Raw genomic sequence first — 19,466 nt, forward strand, 5'->3', positions numbered from 1 at the left:
GAAAAAAAGGACGAGAAATAATGTTGGTTATTAAACAGATTTAGCTGAACTATATTCTAAAATAATAATAATAATAATAATAATAATAATAATAATAATAATAATAATAATAATAAAAGTTCCAGATAATAAAGTGTATCAACAAAGTTTTGGAGAATTGTATCCTTAGTTAAGGTTTCTAATCAGTAATAATAATGTATTTTGCACTGTCATCATTAGTGAGACTATCGCTTAATATTAATCCTCGGTGGACTTTTTAAGCCATTAGGATGTTAAATAGCAGCTAAACGCTTAATTATGGCGCCTCTTGCGATGTGTTGCCATTGGGCTCACTAATTAAAGTTTTCAGCTCGCTATTTTTCCCGCTGAAACGAATGCCTATATTTGCAAAAATAAATAAACAATGGCTCACTTGCGGTGAAGGTAATGATGGCGCGTTGAGAAGGCAATTAAGCGAGACTCTGACAACATATAGCCAGATAAGAAACAGGATACTGCGGGATTTTGAAAAAGTCGGGATGAATTTAATAGAAATTTAAGCATGTTTATTGATAATCTATATAAAGCCCTACTTCCATACACAGGAGCTCTAACAAGTCACCTAATTAATTATTAAAGATGTTTCAGCTTGAACCTTAGGCATTAATTACTATTAATCCTGGTGCATCTAGGGTGGATTCCAAGAGTGTTAAATATCCCTTTGTCTATCTGTTTGTAGTGAATACTCCCATTACGTTGTTCCTTATCAGCCATCATCCATTTATGTTGATAAATATTATTGGTCGTTTCACCTTCAGCCTCGATATGTTTTTACACTTCATGGAGTAATTAATTATTCTACTTTGCTGGAAATTGCTTGGATGTTCTCTATGCCCTTGCAGCTCGGCTCTGCGTTCCTATCTGAGGATGATCTCATCTAAATAATCCCTGGTATTTCATAGATCCCTAGGCTACAAGTTATTTGTAGTGTACGGTTATGTATGATTAAAACAAAATGTATAGGACTGGTGAAATAAGCTTCATGCACTCTAAAGTTTTCCATTAAGTGTAGACTAAAACTAAAACTAAAACTAAAAAAAAAAAAAAAAAAAGACAGGCAATTAAACATAATAGGCAAGATAAAAGATAATTACTGTTGTTTATGTATGCTGCGCCATTAAATTAACAGCTTTTAGATCATATGATTAGTAGACTACTGGTGTCAAAGCTGACCCAACTGGAATGGGCATCACATAAATAAAAGCAATATCTTTTACTTGATAACCTGTTAGGCATAATGAAACAAACAACAACAAAAAACAAACAAAACAAAAAGCGTTTAGCTCACAAACTCACTGGATTATTCTCTAAATATTTTGTTTGTTTGTTTGTTTGTTTAGACTAATAGAAGATATGTTTTAAAATATTAGACAATGCTAGTTGAAAAAACGTTTAGCTGTATTTATAAGTTGTTTCAGTTAAAGGTGCCATAATTTAAACCAAGAAATTGAAATGTCAAATATAGCCTATTAGAACAGTCGCTTTATCGATTGCTCTTTCTACGACTCTGATGCCTGAGCTGATCGATGTTTCCCGATTTGACTGGTAGTGTCTCGTAAGCAGTGCTTGACTGAGCTGTGGAGCCTACTGTGGTTTAAAGGTGAGGAGCGGGACTTTCATTTCCTTGTAAAATTTCATGTTCGCTACAAGTATATTCATATAACATATACAGAATAAAATAAAATGCATGTTGACTGCTGAGAAACTTGAAAATTTTGGTGAAATTACAGACTATGTGACGGAAACCTAATGCTAGTTAAATTAGCACAGTTAGCTTGCTAGCTCGTCCCATAACAAATCACGTATTTACTCATTTCACGTGTTTCCGTGGAACTAAAGTGTTGTTGCCGCTGTCATGACGATTTAACTACAACAAGCAACCCATTTGCACGAGGTTATTATTACATGACCGCTAGCTCTATAGACCTCTGTGATTAGGTGAGCCATACAAGTAAACATTGCGTATAACTGATTTCAACAGTGAAAAGCAATTAACTTTGATAAGATATGTTCATCTCGATACTCCGAGTTTAGTTTAGTATCAAATTATGCTCATATATCGTTAGAGAGGTAGCTAATGAGCTATCCCACTCCTGTGTGTATGTCAGCTGACAGCTCGCCAGCATGGGTCGACGCTCGTCTGACAGTGAGGATGACAGCCGGAGCAGAAGGAAGAGAAAACAGCGTCGCCGTTCATCCACCTCTTCCTCTTCTTCCTCATCCTCCGGTAGTAGGGTGACAAGCAGTCGGAGCCGGAGGTCTAGTCGCCGGAGCCGTTCTCGCTCCAAAGACAGAAGGTGAGATAACACTACCTCATAAAAGAAAGTAGCAGGAGTAGATCTTGCTGGAGTATTCTTAAGCAAGACTGATTTCACATCAAAGAGCGCTGGTTTTGATGCTGCAGGCCAGCTTCATGACAGTTATGCTATAAATGGTGTGTGTGTGGTGGTGAGGGGGTGTCAATTAATTTATTTTTAATAAATGAAAAATTAGAATAAAAGTAGAATAGCTGACCATGACTTGTCTCTGAATGAAAGAAAACTCCAGTCATTTAGCAGTATTTACTCAGCTTTGACAGTCAAATCAATATGTATTGCTCTAGAATTGTAAAGCCAAGTCTACAGTACATGACTTCACTTCAGTTTTTGTGTCACAAACAGCCCAAATCTGACACAATCAGTAGATCAATTATCTGTCATCAATTGCTATGTATGAATACTAGAGAGATTTTTTTAGGCTTATGAGTGCATCCTGGTCTCTGACTGAATATTTGGCCTGGCTGATATTTTTAAGGAGTTGGAAATGGAGGATTATTGAATGAGATGTCAGAATAAGACTACAGCCATCATTGAAAAGACGGGGTCAGGTAACAAAACCCAGAAAAAGAAAACAACTAACAAAATACAGCAAATATGACCATTGTGAAGAAACTACATTCTCTTTAGGATACTCAACAGAATTTGGTTGAACTTTGGCAAGATCAGTCATGTTTCTTTGATTCTGTACCCAGACAAAATACAAAAAATTGTTAATGTGACTGCTGAACCTTTTATATTTAAGTGAAAGTACAGTTGTTAGCGATTTGAGAGCTCTGGAATTACATAGAAACTCGAATATGAACAGACAGAAATAAAGGATGTAAGTAGTTGTATTAAGCTCTATTGAAATATGCACTGCTTTCCATTAAGCTGGTGGTAACTGAATGAGTCAGCATCAAGGGTGTATAAGCTTCTTTGTATATTTTCCCTAATGGTTTGGGACAGGGTTAGACCTAGTGACATATGATCAACTGTTCTCATTTCCCGATATTAAACAAATGGAAAAATAGCAGTGTTCAAAGTTTTATCTGCCAAGGTTTTACCTGTTATAATCAGCTGTAGCACCAAGTCATTTTTTTCTCAGCATCTGAAGTAGCCGCATGAGAGAAAAGTGTTTTAACTGTAGCTGGATCCTCTCTGTCTGATTGTGTATCAGGATTTTCAACTGCTTTCATCGGTCACTGTTTAGTTTAATAGAATGCTCCATGTTTATTAAGTTGATATGAAGGGCAAGAAACATTCATGTAAAAGTGATCCATGTGAATGATCCATTGTCATCACTTTGACAGATTTATGAAGGTGTTTTGTGATGTATCTTATGTGTGAAAAGGGCTTAACCTAGCTGAAACAGATAAACAGTTAATACAATTTTATAAGATTATGCTCATAGTCCATCTGTCCATCCATCCATCCATCCATTTCTACCAGTGGCAGTGTGTGACTGTTAAGACGAGGCCAGTTGATGGTAATTATTTATGAGACTTGGTCAAGGTCCATTACTGCTGATGGGAAGTCATTGCTTGCCTACACAGATTTGTGCTGGGCAGGCAATGTAATCCCTGGGACCACAGTCCCTCGTCTATTAGCCTTACATTTTGATCAATTAACCAAGACCTTGTGTGCATTTCTTCTGAAACCAGTTCCTTTAAATAGGCTCACCTGAAAGAGAAATCACATTTTGCAACAAATGGTGTAAAGTGACCTCGCTTGTGGTAAAACAGAAGAGTGCTTGTGCTCTGGGTGGGAGACGTCATGAATGAATAAGAGACATGGAAACCAATTTCTTAGGTGTGATGTGTACTCATCTGAAAAGTTTCAGTGTTAACCATTATATTCCCCCTTATATGTCTTTTGCTGAAATCTTTTTTCATTATTATGATTGTGCAAGCTTATGTGAATACACACTCTGCTCACACGTGTGTATTTCTTCTGTGTAATGTGTAAAGTGGTTTTGCAGAGAAGTTGTGATGTTATTTCGTAAGGTCCTGCTTTTGGGATCCAGCCTTTAGAATACTAATGGATCTTTGTTTCGCTATTCTAAGTGGTACAAATCTGGTTTGATAGTTCATCCTCTGTGTTATTTGTCCTGCTTGATTTTTTTTTTCTTTTTTCTTTTCTCTTGCAGAGGTCCCATAGGACCACGGATATGGGTATTTTTTTGTTTTCTTTTTTTTGTATGGTTAAAAAGATTTAGGTTGCTTTTGGTTTTGGTGAAACAAAAGAAAATATTTTAACCATGCACTTAGAGGAGGGGGTCTTACTGCATTTACATTCACCACCATAAATGCCTCCTGCTTCATGATATCAATAGAAACATGGTGTGAGTGAGGTTTGGAAAATAAATGCTACAGACGTTGCTGTAGCCACATTAAAGAGCAGCAGATCACCAAAGGGCTCCCGTGGTGGAACTGTATGGCAGCCTGAATTGCTTGCAGCTTTGGGCCACAGTTGAGAGTGCTCCCTTATGCAAAGTAGCCATCATTACCAGACTTAACTATTTAGGTTGTCATGAACATATTTGCTCTTAAAATTAGCAGCAGAGCAGATTAGAGATGCAGCTTTCACTTTTGTAAAGGAGGGAAGAATTTCTGATGACCTGAAGTATGCTAATGAATGAACACAGAGAATGTTGCTTGTCATTACCTCCGCCAAGGCGGCGGTCATGTATTTGGTGGCGTTAGTTTGTCTGTCTTTCTGTCTGTCTGACTGACTGACTGTTAGCAACATAACTCAAAAAGTTATGGATAGATTTTGATGAAATTTTCAGGAATATCAGAAATGGGAAAAGGAACAAGTGATTAGATGTTGGGGGTGATCTGGATCATCAGCTGGATCCAGGAATTTTTAAAAGAATTCTTTCTTTTTCTTTTTCCAAACTTGAAAACAATTAAATCAATCCTACAGACCCACCCCTCACAAGGCCAAAAAAAACCCCCCAAAACAGAACATAAATCTAAGAAACACATCAAAGATTTTTTTTGTTTTTAAGGGATTTGCAAAAAAAAAAAAAAAAAAAAGAATATATCATGTGTCTTCTTGTCTGTGCACTCCAGGAGAAGAAGACGCTCCAGCAGCAGCTCATCCCACAGTTCATCTCGCAGGAGGAGGAGTCGAAGTGCAGAGAGAGACAAAGGGAGGAGCCACCGTTCACACAGGTCACGCAGCCGGGACAGAAGGTACAGTGGCTTCATTTCACACATTTCACTCATTAACCCGCTCAGCCTTTTTGAATTTTTGCCAGACAGGTAAAAGAAATAGTGAACAAGCCCTCCTTTATTTGGAAGTGAAAAACAGTTTTGCACTAAAGAGTGTTGGGTGTTTTTATTCCATATCAATTTAATGAATGCTATTGCTGATTTTTCTTGATTTTTTTCTCTTCATCCATAAGAAAGCATTTTGCAAGTTCATTGTGTCATAAAGATGTAATGCTGTATTTATTTAAGCACATGGAACTTTGCATCCCAGGACTGGATTATTGTTTTGCGTACAGTCATGTCTCAGTTTGCCCTTCCTGATTGGTTCTACTGTTTGCATACTAATGTAACGAAGGCACAGAGAGAGCAGGTCATATGCAACACCTGCCCAGTCCATTTGCCCAAATTCAACTCTTTTCACTCATTAATGCTATTAAACCATCATTAGCCATACACACTAAGTGAGAATATGATTATTTTCTGTCTGACTTTTTTAAGTTCTTTTCCAAAGGACAGAGTTATTCATGCAAGGCTAATGTGTACACACCTGCACCACAGTGTGCACACACACACACTCACCCAGCCATAGCGTGTCCTGTATCCCTTTCAGAAACATAAAGAGAAAGTCGCTGTGTGTGGTGATCCATGTCATTAGCATAACTAATCTGCTGCTAATGAACCCGTAACTGTGCTGTTTTAAAATCCCTCGCACACACTCACAAACGCATAAAAACATGCACAGATGCGCAATTGAAGAAAAGGTTGTCATAATATATGCGCCAGCAAGGCCCTTTGTTTACTTGTGTATGGCTGCGGGGGAGAGCAGAGATCATTTTAATCACAAAGGGAAAAGTGTTTTAATATCTTCATTACAGAGATTTCAGGATGAAGGGATGCTGCAACAGAGATGCTTTGACACGTGTGGTTGATGGTGCCACAAAAAAATAGCACACTTCAACTTTCCAACCACAGACTGGAATAAGTAAGACATTTCAGAGCTGCACTAAAACCATTAATAAGGAGAATTCAGCCAAAAGGTTTTTACACATTGTCTCTCCATTCTTTGCGGTACATAGGCAGTCACTCACAGAACTGCTGGCGATTAAAACATCAGTTGAAAGTGGCATTGCTGGTGTGGTGTGAGACGAAAGATGGAGGGGATTTGGGAGATTTAGAACTACAGTCGATGACATTGGTGTTTACAAACACTGCAGTGTGATTAGGAGGGTTGCATTGTGTAATCGGCTTAGCAGTAAGCGAGGAGCAGGTGGGATGGGCTGATGGTGGTGGGGTGTTATTAGGTGGAGGCGGTGTTGGAGGTAGGAATGTGCAAAGTGATGGCATTGATGATAAATTTATGCAGTTTAGTGATGGCAGCTGCAGTTTGTGTCTATGAAACTGTTGTCGTTGACACGTGTGCTCCTGTTTTAGCAGAACAATCCAGAAGACATTTAATTATTTCATAGATAGGACTAGTGATGAAATGATTAGTTGATTAATTAAAGTACTCAGCAGCAATGTTGACTGATAAGTCACTATTTTTTCAAGATAAAGGTTTTTTCCTGCTTCCATGTTATAGAGAATTTGCTGCTTTTCATTATCATGTGTCAGAATATACTGAATTTCTTTTGTTTTCCGACTCCTGCACAAAATAAGAAATTTGAAGACAACACATTGAATTGCTAAAGTCATTATTTTGATGGTTAGTTCACAAAAAAAAAAAGTCTTGGGAAACAAGAACATAGTTGTCAGATTAGTTGATAATAAAGCAATTTGTATTGACTTACAAAGTCGGACCAATTAGGAGACATGTAACTTTTTTAGCCTCTAAGTATTTATTAGAGGTGTTGTAGTATAGGCGTTTTTGTAGTATCCAAATCCTGTACTGCATGTTATACACCCTGTGTCGCTGTAAAATGAAAGCTGGTCGGTGTGTACTGTGCACAGGTGCCATGACTGCCATTAGTCAGTGCTCTATAAGTGTGTGTGTGGATGAGGCTATCTGAGATGCTGGCTGATAGATCAGAGGAGGATTGAGTGGACAGGACCTCATGATTGATACTCAGATAGAATATGAGGTGCTGCCTGCCACCCCCAACTTGGCCACACCAGCCCGGCACCACCTTCAGAATGTGAAAGAGAGGAGCTAGATGATAGTGACTGTAAAGAGGAAAAAGAGAGAGAGGCTGAAGTTAGAGAAAAGTGGAAACAGTGGTGAAAGAGCAGGTTGAGTGGAGAAGATCCTAGAGAGGGAAAGTAAAGCGGAAAGACAAAAGCAAGCAGCAGTGGGGAGAGCAGATCGACTTGAGAGGAATATTATTCAAAAGAAATGAGAATAATAACGTCCCCAGAATATTGCATGGAAGAAGATTAGGACCATAGTGGGCCGTCATGTGTTGAAGGGAGGGAATATTATTACCTTCTTTTCAATCTACTATGTATTAATAAAAAATAAAGAGATACATAAAATAAGAATATTACTCTATCATGTGTTTACCATTTATTTTTACTTCCTCCATCTCCGCTCTCTTTCTCATTTTTTTTTCCTGCCCTCAATCAGACGAGGACCTGGTCCCCCAGAGGCAGTCAATCTTGCCCTGAAATGGAAAACAGACAAGAGGAGCATATTACGTATTTGCCATTAATGTTTATTCTCTTTGATGTTAGCAGGCATATCAGCCACAGCACGTGTGTCGAGCCTGCATGTGTGCGCACTGTCAAATGGGCATTTGTGAGGCTGATCGAGCGTATGCATGTATGTGCAGATTTGTGTAAATGCATGTTCATGGAGGGGGAGGTGTCACAGTCTAGTCCACTGGGGGGAGAGCAGAGTGGAGCGTGGCAGCGGCAGCGTACAGTGATCTGATGTGTAACCAGTCCTACAAAGACGACACAACCTCTCATCACAGCCGGATCACAGGCACATCTTTAGGTGAGCTCAGCGGAGCGTTGTAATGCTCTGCCTTTATTGTCAGCCACAGCAGGGGTTAAATGTGTGTGGCTCAGTCAGTCATTCTGTCACTCCCTCATTTACAACAGTTTAAGAGGACTATTGAAAGGTTGTGGAGGAATTGCTGGTGCAGCAAATCCATCATTTGACCAGTCAAAAAGAAGCCAAGTATGGCATCCTTTGTTAGGTATTCACACATAAATGCATGGCCTCTCAGGTTTTATATTTACTGTGAGGCACACGCAAACACTAGCATTTCCCTCATTAATATTTCATGGCTGTGTTGAGTTAGCAGGCCAGAGTGCTAGCGTCAGGGTTTAGCTCCGCTAACACCGGAGTAACTTCAATGCTGGGTTGCTGTTTGGTGTCAAATGAAAACGAGACCTTTAATTATCTGTTTTTTCCCCTCAAGGAGATAACAAGCTAGACATACCACCCAGCCAGGTTTGCCAGCCTGATTTAGGATCGCCTCAGACACCTTTAAGACATGGAGGTCGGAATATATTCAGAACTAATATGTAGTTTAAGCAATGACAGGATTGTTTCTGGGATATTCTGCCCAGATGGACAGTAAAGTTTGATCTCAAGTGGACTGGACCAGTACAATGACAGCATAATAAATAAATAACAAAAAAAGTAGATTTTTTTTTACTTTTGTTTTGATGCCAATAAGTACAAGTACATTATCATGATGTTTACAATTAATGAAATGTACTTTTAAAAAACATTATGAACAGCAATTTCTTGAAAAAAAATAGGTAGTTTCAGCAGTATTTTGCCTTAGTTTATCATTTGCACATGCCTTAAAACATACAGATCACAATGGATCTGCAAAATCAGAAAACATTTAGTCACAGGTAACTGGAACTGAAAAATATTGTTTTTCACATTATGATTAGAGTAACTTTTTAAGAGCTAGAAATCATTTTAAATGCACATACATGTACATTTCTACATCTGTGTAGTAATGTTGACCACCTGAACCGACACACCTCATCATGCAAAGGAAAGTCAGGTCTACTGTAAAAGATAAAAAAATGTATAACAAGTTATCCCCCTGCCTTGGAAATATTTTATATTTAAACATAAAAAAATGCAACCTCATGTGGGCAAATTAGGAATTACAGTTACTATTAGTAAAAAAAAAAAAAAAAACACACACCTTTGTTCTAAGCTATTAAAATAACTTTTATCATGTTTTCTACTGAATATATAGTTCTCCTTGCTGCAGGAATTATATTAGTGACAGTGCACAGATTAAGCCCAGTTTTAAACAAATAAACAAAAAGGAAACAAAAAACATACCCTAATAGGCTGATATCTATGTTTGCTAAAATGGTGCTGAATATTGGAGTACTCCGGAAAAATTAGTCCTCTTTTGCTCGTATACATTTTGTCAAGATCTCTTTCATTGATTTTAATTTAATTTGTTTCATTATGACATGATTTTGCAAAGGTCTTACAGTAATTTATAAGTAGGATGCTAAACAGGGATGTGCACAACCTAATTTCCATGTAAATACAGTGACTTTCATTTTCCCCCTAAGCATGTATTCCTCTTAAGTAAAGTCTGTGGTCAGGGTAGTCAAAAGATTCTTCTTTTGCGTGTATACTGTGTTCAATGCCTTGGGTAGGGATATTTAAGCAGGTGTGAAGCTTTGTACTGCAGTGGTTGACACATAGTCTTCCTCTAACCACTTGACCACCCAGCTATGTCTTACTTGTTTGTGAGATGTATGTAATCCTGATGTTACAGGCCTATAACATGAACTCTGCTTTCTGTATAGAAGATCACAGAATGACTCCAGGCATGTGTGTGTCTGCGCACATGTATGAGCATGTGCAGGACTTGAGCGATGGCCTGGTATTTATTTCACACAGCAATTTTCCCCTGTATGAGATGAGGTGCCGTACATCTGCTAGATAGCTTTTTCTGCCTCACTCTGACGTAGAGTGTGCACAAGGTCATCCAGGCAGCTTGGGAACAGGGAGAGCTGAGGTGAGGAACTGAGGGGAGGAGTGAAAAGGTCTTACACCAGGAGGAAAGGATGGCGGGGCAGTTGAGTGCAAGAAGACAGAGGTGGGGTGTAGAAAATCAACGACTTTATTGTGGGTGAGCTGTGTAGCCTCCAAGCTTTCATGCACCTGGATCAGCAGTTCCCCCTGTCAAATTGCCGAGTGGGAATTTCTCAGCCCATTTGTGTCCATCATATACTAACTCACACAGTTTAGATATGTGTGCAGTGTCGCAGGTGGCTTTGGGTGTTGCTGGTTTTACAGGGAAACAGCCCTGAGTGTGTTTTGAGGACATGACAAGCGAACTCTGTTAGATATTGCTGTTATTGGAGAACCATACGTCATTAATGAAGGTGCTGATGGATACAATATGAAATGAAGAATATTAAAAACCCTGAAATCCCCTTCCTTTTTAAAAATGCACCATCCTGCTCAGCATGCTCACATGTCTATTTAGTTGTCTTTGGTTTGTCAAGAGTGTGCTGCACTGGAGTTTAAGAGCAGGCTCCTGGCTTTTCTTTTTATTTTATTTTTTTTAACCATCTGTCGGTTATCCCATGCACTCTTAACATCTTTTCTTTTCCCCTTTCCACATCATGATATTTTGCCCTTTCTTCCTTCTTCCCCTATTACCGGACTTGCAGAGGGTTGATTTAAACTGAAAGATGACCCGGTTTAGTTCAGCTACGTCTTCTCTACTCCATAAAAATCAACATGCTTCCAGTCGTGAGATCTGAACGTGTTTGTTGTTGTTTCTCTCTTTTCCTCCCTCTCTCTGTCTTACTCTCTTTCTGTGCTGTCTTTTTTATTTATCTGCTGTAAAGGCCAGTCAAGCGCTGCTCAGCTTTGTTGTCAGAAACCTTTATTTACCAAAGGGAGGAATAAGTGACTGACACAGACAGCCTCTTTCATCCCTGCCTCGCCGCAAGCAGTGTTCCCCTTTACTGCCAGAGGAAACCCCCCCTCCTCTCCTCTCACTTCTGCCAAACTGCCCCCCCCCTCCCATCACACCCCTCCATCCTGCAGGCTCACAACACACTAGCACGCTCCCTTGGGTAGCAACTGCTGTAGAGTCTGCACTGAGCATGCACACACACAAACAGAAAATTCACCTCAGTAAAGGCATCACACCAGTGCTCTCACACAGACAATTAAATCAGGGAGTTAGTTTGATGGTCCCAAACAAAGACTTGTTTAACATCAAAGACTTGTCCCTTTTCTCATTTTATCTATTTATTAAACAAATCTGCAATAATGGCACACAAAGTGTGTTGCGCTGTATCCTCAGTTGAAATGACAGTCACTGTGTTTTTAGATGTTGGGTGAGAGATGAAGGAGGGGAGAAGAGGAACCTCCAAGGCATCACTTGCTTAATCTTTGTGACAGAATTGATTTCAGGACACTGATTTGTGTTTAAATCAAAAAAGGGATTTCATATGTACAGGAAAACATTGACATAATTGTAAAGCAATGTAATTATTTATTTATAATAACTCAAACTGTGTTTTTAAGCCAAATACAGGGAATTTAGGAAACACTTGCCTTTATACTTAAAATTTAACGTGAAGCACTCAGAGATCGCAGACCTCTACTAAGCCATTGTAAATTTTTTTTGTTTTTTGCCAGCGACCGTGGGCATTATTTTTTAAATAGAAACTTTAATGGCAAAATTATCCCTGTCTCCCCATAGTAAAGAATCCTTAAAAAAATTTGGATCCAGGCAGTGATCTGGATCACCCTCACACTCTAATCACTTTTTCTTTATTCCATTTCTGAGATTTCCTGAAAACTTCCTCAAAATCTTTGACAGACAAACCAACTCTGCTGAATACATGACCTCCGCCTTGGCTGAGATAATAAAACGTTAAACAAATTTTTAAATCTGCAGAAACAAATAAATTAAATTAGTAAGTTGCTGAATGTACATAGTGTTGTGTTTAATCACTGTAGAAAGGAAGAGACTCATGAAAATGTCCAAGAACAGGTCAAAAGTTTTGCTACTGGCATTTAATACCTAAGAAAAAAAACTTCTTATTGTTCTGGATTATGACTTTAGGCCACACACAGTGATACATGAAACGTGATTGTTCAGTAGAATTTAATATGCTAACCCATTAAAAATTGATGCAAATAAATATATATATATATATATATATATATATATGGCTGCTGATCTGAACCAAAGTGGAAGTGTTTTATTGCCACCTTTCTTTAGTAGATACACAGATTCACTGTTTTGCAAATAAAACCGTAGTATTGCCAAAGACTAATAACATTCAATCTGCCCTCATTGCTTTCACTTTGTAACAGTGAAAAGCTTCATCTGTCTGGCCCGACCAAGAGACAGAAAATGAACACCAAATGTATCTATCTCTCTCTGTCCTGCCTTCTTTCTGTCTCTCTCTCCTATTTAAGCTTCTTGAAGTTCTTCCAAATTGGGTTTTAAATGCCAATTAGGAGGTTGAATGTAGTAAAATAAAAGCAAATGCAGGCAGGATGGCCTCACCTTCTGGCTGGTTAGGCTTCAGAGAGAGCCGAGCCGGACCTTTGGCTCCCAGCGAGGCTTTGAGAGAAATATCCTGCCTAATGAACACATTAATTAGAACCATAACTATTTATAAGATGATAATTAGAAACGAAGGGAGGTAAACTGGGCTTTTCCTGCAATTAATGGAGGATTAATTATGGGAGCTAATGAAGTGGATTTTTGAAACACGTGGAGGTGAAGTACAGAGATGTGCAGCTCGCTTTGTGATCACTGGCATAATTATTTTCTCCAGCACCAAAGCGTTTGAGGCCCTGGTCCTCGCTGGCTCAGGCCGGCTAATAAGCATCATTGCATCGTTATATATGCACTTAAAAAGACTTGCCACTGAAATGACTGTCTAATTATTTCTAATTGGCAGCCCCTATGTGTTGTCATTGAGCTGTTTGGAGCCGCAGCAGAGCCCTGGGTCTAATAACGCTTGGGGCGGAGAAGAAGGGGAGAGAGAGCTAGAAAGACAGTAAAACATAGAGGGAGAGAGAATAAAAAGGAGGGGGGCCTCTACCAGTTGCCTGCTGCTCATAGCTGGACCGAAACATCAGCCCCCTATGCCACTCTCCCAGCAGGACAAGAAGTCCTAGAATGACGGCCTGTATACTCAGAGGTCACATTGCCAAGTAGTCGATTAGAAAAGTTTTAGTTTATCTGTGTTTATTTCTCCCCTTTTAATTAACAGCTTTTGCTTTTAATTTATGCGAAAATAAATACTGCCGTCTGCCCACAGCTCTTCTTTCACTCTTAAACATACAGCACAAGAATTGGAAGGGGGAAGGTATGTTTATGAGCTGTGTGTCATTTGGTGGCCAGATTTTGAGCCAGTCCTCAGATAGCTGAGCGAAGAGAGCATGCATGGACAAACCTCAGTCAGCTATGGATACCTTGTACTTGAATTATGCTATGGTTCAAACCATATGGATGTTTGGAGGATGTACTGGCACAGTCATAAGAAGTATAATACTCAGTGTTGACTTTCTGGCACACATTTATCAATTGATTTTTAAGCATAAACAAAAATCTTCATGTTAATAATATTTAGTACACGGATCTCCATTTCTGCTCCCAAATATTTACCAACAAATTTTCAATTTTTATGCAGGAATTTCAGAGTAATGTATGTGAGCACCTCACTCATCTTTAGCTAAGCAGTCATGTGTGTTTCTCACCAAAGGAAAAAAATCCTTGTCATACCCGCCAAACAATTTGCCAGCAAATTGCCAGCTAAAGTAACCATGACCTGAGCTTATCAGTTCACCAAATCTACCACATAAATACATAGTGACATGTAGTTTTACCCTCACTTTTGGTAATTTATTTGTTTAAAAAAGGGAAATAAAAGATAAAGAATGGCAGAGAAATGAAACAAGGATCATGTGCACCCTGACTGAAAGCTTGACAATCTATTTGAAAGTAATGAAACACTTTCTCACCATGCGCACGAGGCTTTCTATTTGAAATTTGTCTTCCTTTTTGCTCTGTCTATCCATTTGGGTTCTGGCAGAGCTGAAGAGATGAGGACGAAGTGGAGATAGATGGATCAGCCAAAGGATACGTGGCCAACTGTCTCATCATTGGTTGAACAAAGAGCAGAAAGCCTCTGTGACTGGCTGCACAGAGAACTTGACGTTGCAGTTTTGGCTTCAAATCAAAACAGAAAAACATAGTTATTTTAAATGCAGTCAACAGTTTAGTTGGTGTGAAATTTGGCCAGATTTCTGTTTAAAAAAAAAAAGTAATTGGGAAACTAACACACACTAGAAGTGGGATAAGATTGTGTGCCCATATACTCCTGCAGGTGCATGACAAATGCTTTTATGTAATCATTGCAATGTGGCATCATTTAGCTTCTGCCTGCATTTCTGCATGTAAATCAATCTTAAGAGTTTTGCACTTTAATAAAGATTTAATAAAAGTGAATTATTGTGTAAAACAGCAGCTCGATTATGATATTGAATAGCCTCAAAAACTTCAAAAAAGATAATGATCTTTAATTTACAGAATAAATACAGAAATTTGGGATGTTTTAGAATTTGTATTATTAGCAGGTGAAAGCTGAGTAGTCTCAGTTTGCATAAGATGTCTATGAACAGATTAAAAAGAGAAAATTAGTCTATAAGTTGTATGTATGTACATTTCTGTCTCATGTCCTCTTAAGTCATTCAAATCTGTTGCAGAATAAATATTATCCCGTTTGCATGGGACATATAACACCGGGATGTATAGGTGAAGTTTTTTCTTCCTTTCCTCCTTGTTACATTTTGATGGCAGTTCATATAAAAGCAGTTTTAGTTGTTTTTTTTTTTTTTTTTTTTTTTTATTAGACAAGTCTATGTTCTGTCAGAAGACAACTTTATGGTATTCCAGCAAAGAGGTGAGTTAAAACAACAACAAAAAAAAAGAAAAACAGGGTGCTACTCCGGTTGTGTCTTGGGTGTTTAATTAAGTGTAGTTTCTCTTTAGTAGTGGAATGTGTGTCTGCTTTTCGTCGACCGTTCCTAGATGCCTTTTACAGTCCATCCACATGGTTTGTCTCGGCGTTTATGATTTTTCTTATACCGGAGTTGTGAGGTTCCTAAATCACTTAAGCACACGGGGCCGACCAGTCCACAATTTAACAATAAAAGGCTGTTATACTAAGGGCTTTAAGATCTCCTACCACTTCATAAATACAAGCGTATAAAAGGCAGAAAAATACATCTGAGAGCACACCTGCTAATTGGAGCCAGCTTGATGTGAGGTATGGTCATCTGCTCTGTCTTCTCTATGAGTTTCTTTTTCTTCATCTTTTTTGTTAGTTGTTCTTGACTCCCTAACTTTAATTACCCTTTTTTTTTCTTTTTCTTATCACTTCTTCTCTCTACATAGTCTCATATTGTCCTACACCTACCACTTACTCACCTAGTCAGCACTCCCCTTCCTCCTCCTCCTTCTCTTCTCCCCTTTTGTATCTCTCCCCTTCATTCCACCATCTTATAGATGAAGGCAATGACAACTAAAACCGCTCTCTCCTAACTCAGCGTAACTAATTGTTTCAGGCTGTGATGAATGGAAGGAGGGAAAATAGTGGGTTTCAGTTGCGGGAGTGGCTGCGAGCAAGTTCTCAAGTTAGCACCTAGTCGAAGTGAGACCTCCACTTGACCTTGCGTCTGGACTGAGTGGCTGAGCTGGTCCCCACCAACCCCCCACCCCTTACCATCCCCAGCTCCAGCTGCTAATGGGTGTCATGTCGAGCTGTGGCTGCACAGAGGTCAAAGGTTGCGAGTGCATGCCAGACGGCCAAGTTTAGGATTGCAGTAAGAAGGCTGAGTGACACTGGGCATATGTGCCAATGAAGACACAGGGTATTCAACACATACAGCACTGGACAGCCCAACACACCAGTACACACACACACACATGCATGCATGCATACACATGGAAACCATATCTGGCTGCAGAAAGTCATCTTTTCCTTCATCGTTGGCTGTCCGTTGTAGGTTCATATAGATCTGAGGGGCCTTTGAAGGCCTTTGAACTCTGCTAAATGACTTGACCTTGTGGCTTGTAGCTAAATCCATGTGTGTGTATTTGGGTGGGTTTGGGAGATAGTGAGTGGGTGGCCTGCATGGGGTCTCATTTCTGCTTCACAGCATAGCAGGGCATTGCAGACGTTTGTGTTGAAGACTGCTAAATTAAAAGCAAACTGAAAATTATGACAAATCTAAACATTACTTTTATGAAGCAGAGGGGAACGAAGAAAAAACATTTCTCTGAATCTTTCATGCTCTGTCTTTGCTGTGTTAATTGTGTTCACAATCAGCTACTTTGCAGTGATTCCTTGTGTGGTATTTAGCATGTGTATGTGTATATTTATGCTTCTGTGTGGGTGTGCACGGTGGATGACGGAGTCTTAGTGTGTGTGTGTGTGTGTTCTGTGAACCGAAGGAACAGATAATGTGGCTGCTTGGAGGGAGGAAGCAGCTTGGGAAATGATTTCAACAGCTCTCATAATTAGAGGAATATCATAAATTAAACTTGTGTCTGCCGTTGCGTTTGAAGAGCACTCAAAAGTAATAAATTCTGGATGGTTAACATTTGCATTCCATTCAGCAGGCAGCGTCAGGCAGGAACAGCTGTTTTCCACGTCTTTTGGCAGCAGGAAATGCACATTGCTCACTCAAGGTGCTTTTAGACACATTGAAATGGCAGAAAAAAGAAAAGTGACTTTTAACTTGAACATTAAGCTGCTGCTGTGTGCCTCTGTCACTGGAAATAACTCGGCGGGGAACATTGAATTAATGAAGTTCTTCAAATATAGATTGTCTCACTTTCAACAGGCCCGTTGCTTTTTCAATCTGTCCATTGCATGGAAAAGTTGACTGGCAAGTCTTTTTGTTGTTTGCATGTGTGTACGTCTGGAGAGTACTCATATAAGGTTTTATCATTACTTAATAGCTTCAATTTGCTAAGTAAAATGGACTGTACAGAGAGAAAATACTATTTATTTGCTGTTAATCTTAGTATTTAAAGATGATGATTCTGCAGAGAGAAATTTTTTTTTAAAGTCCAATTAAGTCTCTGACTTGCTCCTAATGATGTTGTTGAAATGGATAATGCTAGTTTTTTTGTGATTTTTGTCTTAGTTGAATTATTGGTTCTGCCTCAGCCAATTTTACAAACTATGTTTTTTATAGAGATGATATCCCATTTACTATATGAACTCACAATTGCTGTAATTGTTAGTTAATTAACTTTTGTTACATGATGCTTAAGATGACAAAATACATAGACTTTGCTTTTTAGGCTTACATTAAAATATGCACATGTGTTGTGTATGTCTGAACAGTCAGAGAATGATGGCTGAAGGACTAGACTGTAGTTTTCTCAGTAGAATATCAGGACACAGTCACAGCAGCTCCGATGGACATTTGTAAGTCCAAATGATGGTAACCATTAAAACATAATTTATTCTGATCATTAGTTAGAATTTCTTGCGAATGCAGCATCTTCTAAGGAAATTTAGGGCACATTCACGCCAGCTTTTTTTTATTCAAACCTTTTTGAATAAACGTTCACTCAGAAAGTCGGCTTTGTTTGGGGTATTGTGAATGAAATTAATTCTGATATAAATCTAAGAAGCATACTCGATCCATCTACATCTGCAGTTGTCGTGAGAAAATAAATTATCAAGAGTCTGGATGAGTGAAGTTTAATAAAGTTTATTATAGAAAAGAAAAATAAAGACTTGTACCAGGAGCGCATCGCATCCAACCTGCAGGTGGTCGCAGGAGAAAGCTGTTTTCTACTCTGCATTTTCAGGGTGGTCTGAATGACCAGATAAAACAGTCTGCTTCGCTCTATAACAGTCTGTCTTATCTTGCAGATGTCCTGTCGTCATACAACCCAGTGTCTCCTATGTGTACCACACTGTTCCCAGTCCAGGGTCAAAGTCTCTCAGGCCATCACATGTATTCAGAAATATGCACAAGTTGATTATCAGAAAAAGATAATGCATGAAGATGAATAAAAATGGTTAAAGACTATGATTATAATGAAAAATGTGTCCATTTCCATCCATCCATTTTATATACCGCTTTGTCCAATTAAGGGTAACGGGGAAGCTGGAGCTTATCCCAGCAATGAACAGGCAAAAGGCAGGGTACACTCTGGACAGGTCGCCAGGCCATCGCAGGGCCAACATAGAGAGACAAACAACAATTCACTCTCACACTCACCCCTGGGGAGAATGTAGAGTGACCAGTTAACCTAACATGCGTGTCTTTGAACGGCAGAGGATACTGGAGTACCCGGAGAGAACCCACACATGCAAACTCCACTGCTGTGAGGCTGCAGTGCTAACCACCACATCACCGTGCAGCATACAGTACAACCAATACAACCAAAACATACGTGTGTGTGAGGTGATAGGCGGCTCTGGACAGGATAAGTAGCTCACAGTCAGAAGTGGAAGAATTTAGCTGTTATGTGCTAGAAACCAAAGTTGTTATGGTTTTCTTTTTCGTTGTGTGTCTCATCTTCTCCTTTAGTAATTCATGGTGCAGCGCCACCTCTGGCGGAGAGTGGAACACGTTATTTAAAAGGTCTGATTCGTTTTAGAAGTGCAGCGTGAACGCAGTCTCAGTCCAGAAGAATATTGCTCCCTACAACTGAACCGAGTCCCCAGTCGGCTGAGTCTAGCAGACTATCCTGGTATGAATGAACCCTTAGATGATCATTTTGATACATATGTGGTATATGAGTACCTTTTTGTGACTCACTGCTCAGATTCATGGAAAGGGGGTCACTGTCGCCAATGTCTGCTGAAATCCAATAGGCATAAAGTTACATGGCCATTAATCACTGCTGTGCTACACTAGCTTAATGGATATGCACACTGCTTGGGGGATCTTCACTGAGGAGATGAGCTG

At 39.2% G+C, this 19,466-nt stretch overlaps 1 protein-coding gene across 1 annotated transcript in view; it reads left to right on the top strand.

The window, feature by feature from the left end:
* The first annotated feature begins 1,539 nt into the window (after positions 1-1,539).
* Positions 1,540-19,466, top strand: part of rsrc1 (arginine/serine-rich coiled-coil 1) — a 113,621-nt gene continuing 95,694 nt past the window's right edge. Inside the window, exons 1-3 of the mRNA XM_041994671.1 lie at positions 1,540-1,639; positions 2,148-2,336; positions 5,411-5,533. Coding sequence (XP_041850605.1) covers positions 2,164-2,336; positions 5,411-5,533 — 296 coding nt within the window. The 5' untranslated portion in view covers positions 1,540-1,639; positions 2,148-2,163. The remainder of the gene's footprint in view (positions 1,640-2,147; positions 2,337-5,410; positions 5,534-19,466) is intronic.

Source organism: Melanotaenia boesemani, chromosome 9 (assembly GCF_017639745.1).
Source record: "Melanotaenia boesemani isolate fMelBoe1 chromosome 9, fMelBoe1.pri, whole genome shotgun sequence".
Lineage (NCBI taxonomy): Eukaryota > Metazoa > Chordata > Actinopteri > Atheriniformes > Melanotaeniidae > Melanotaenia > Melanotaenia boesemani.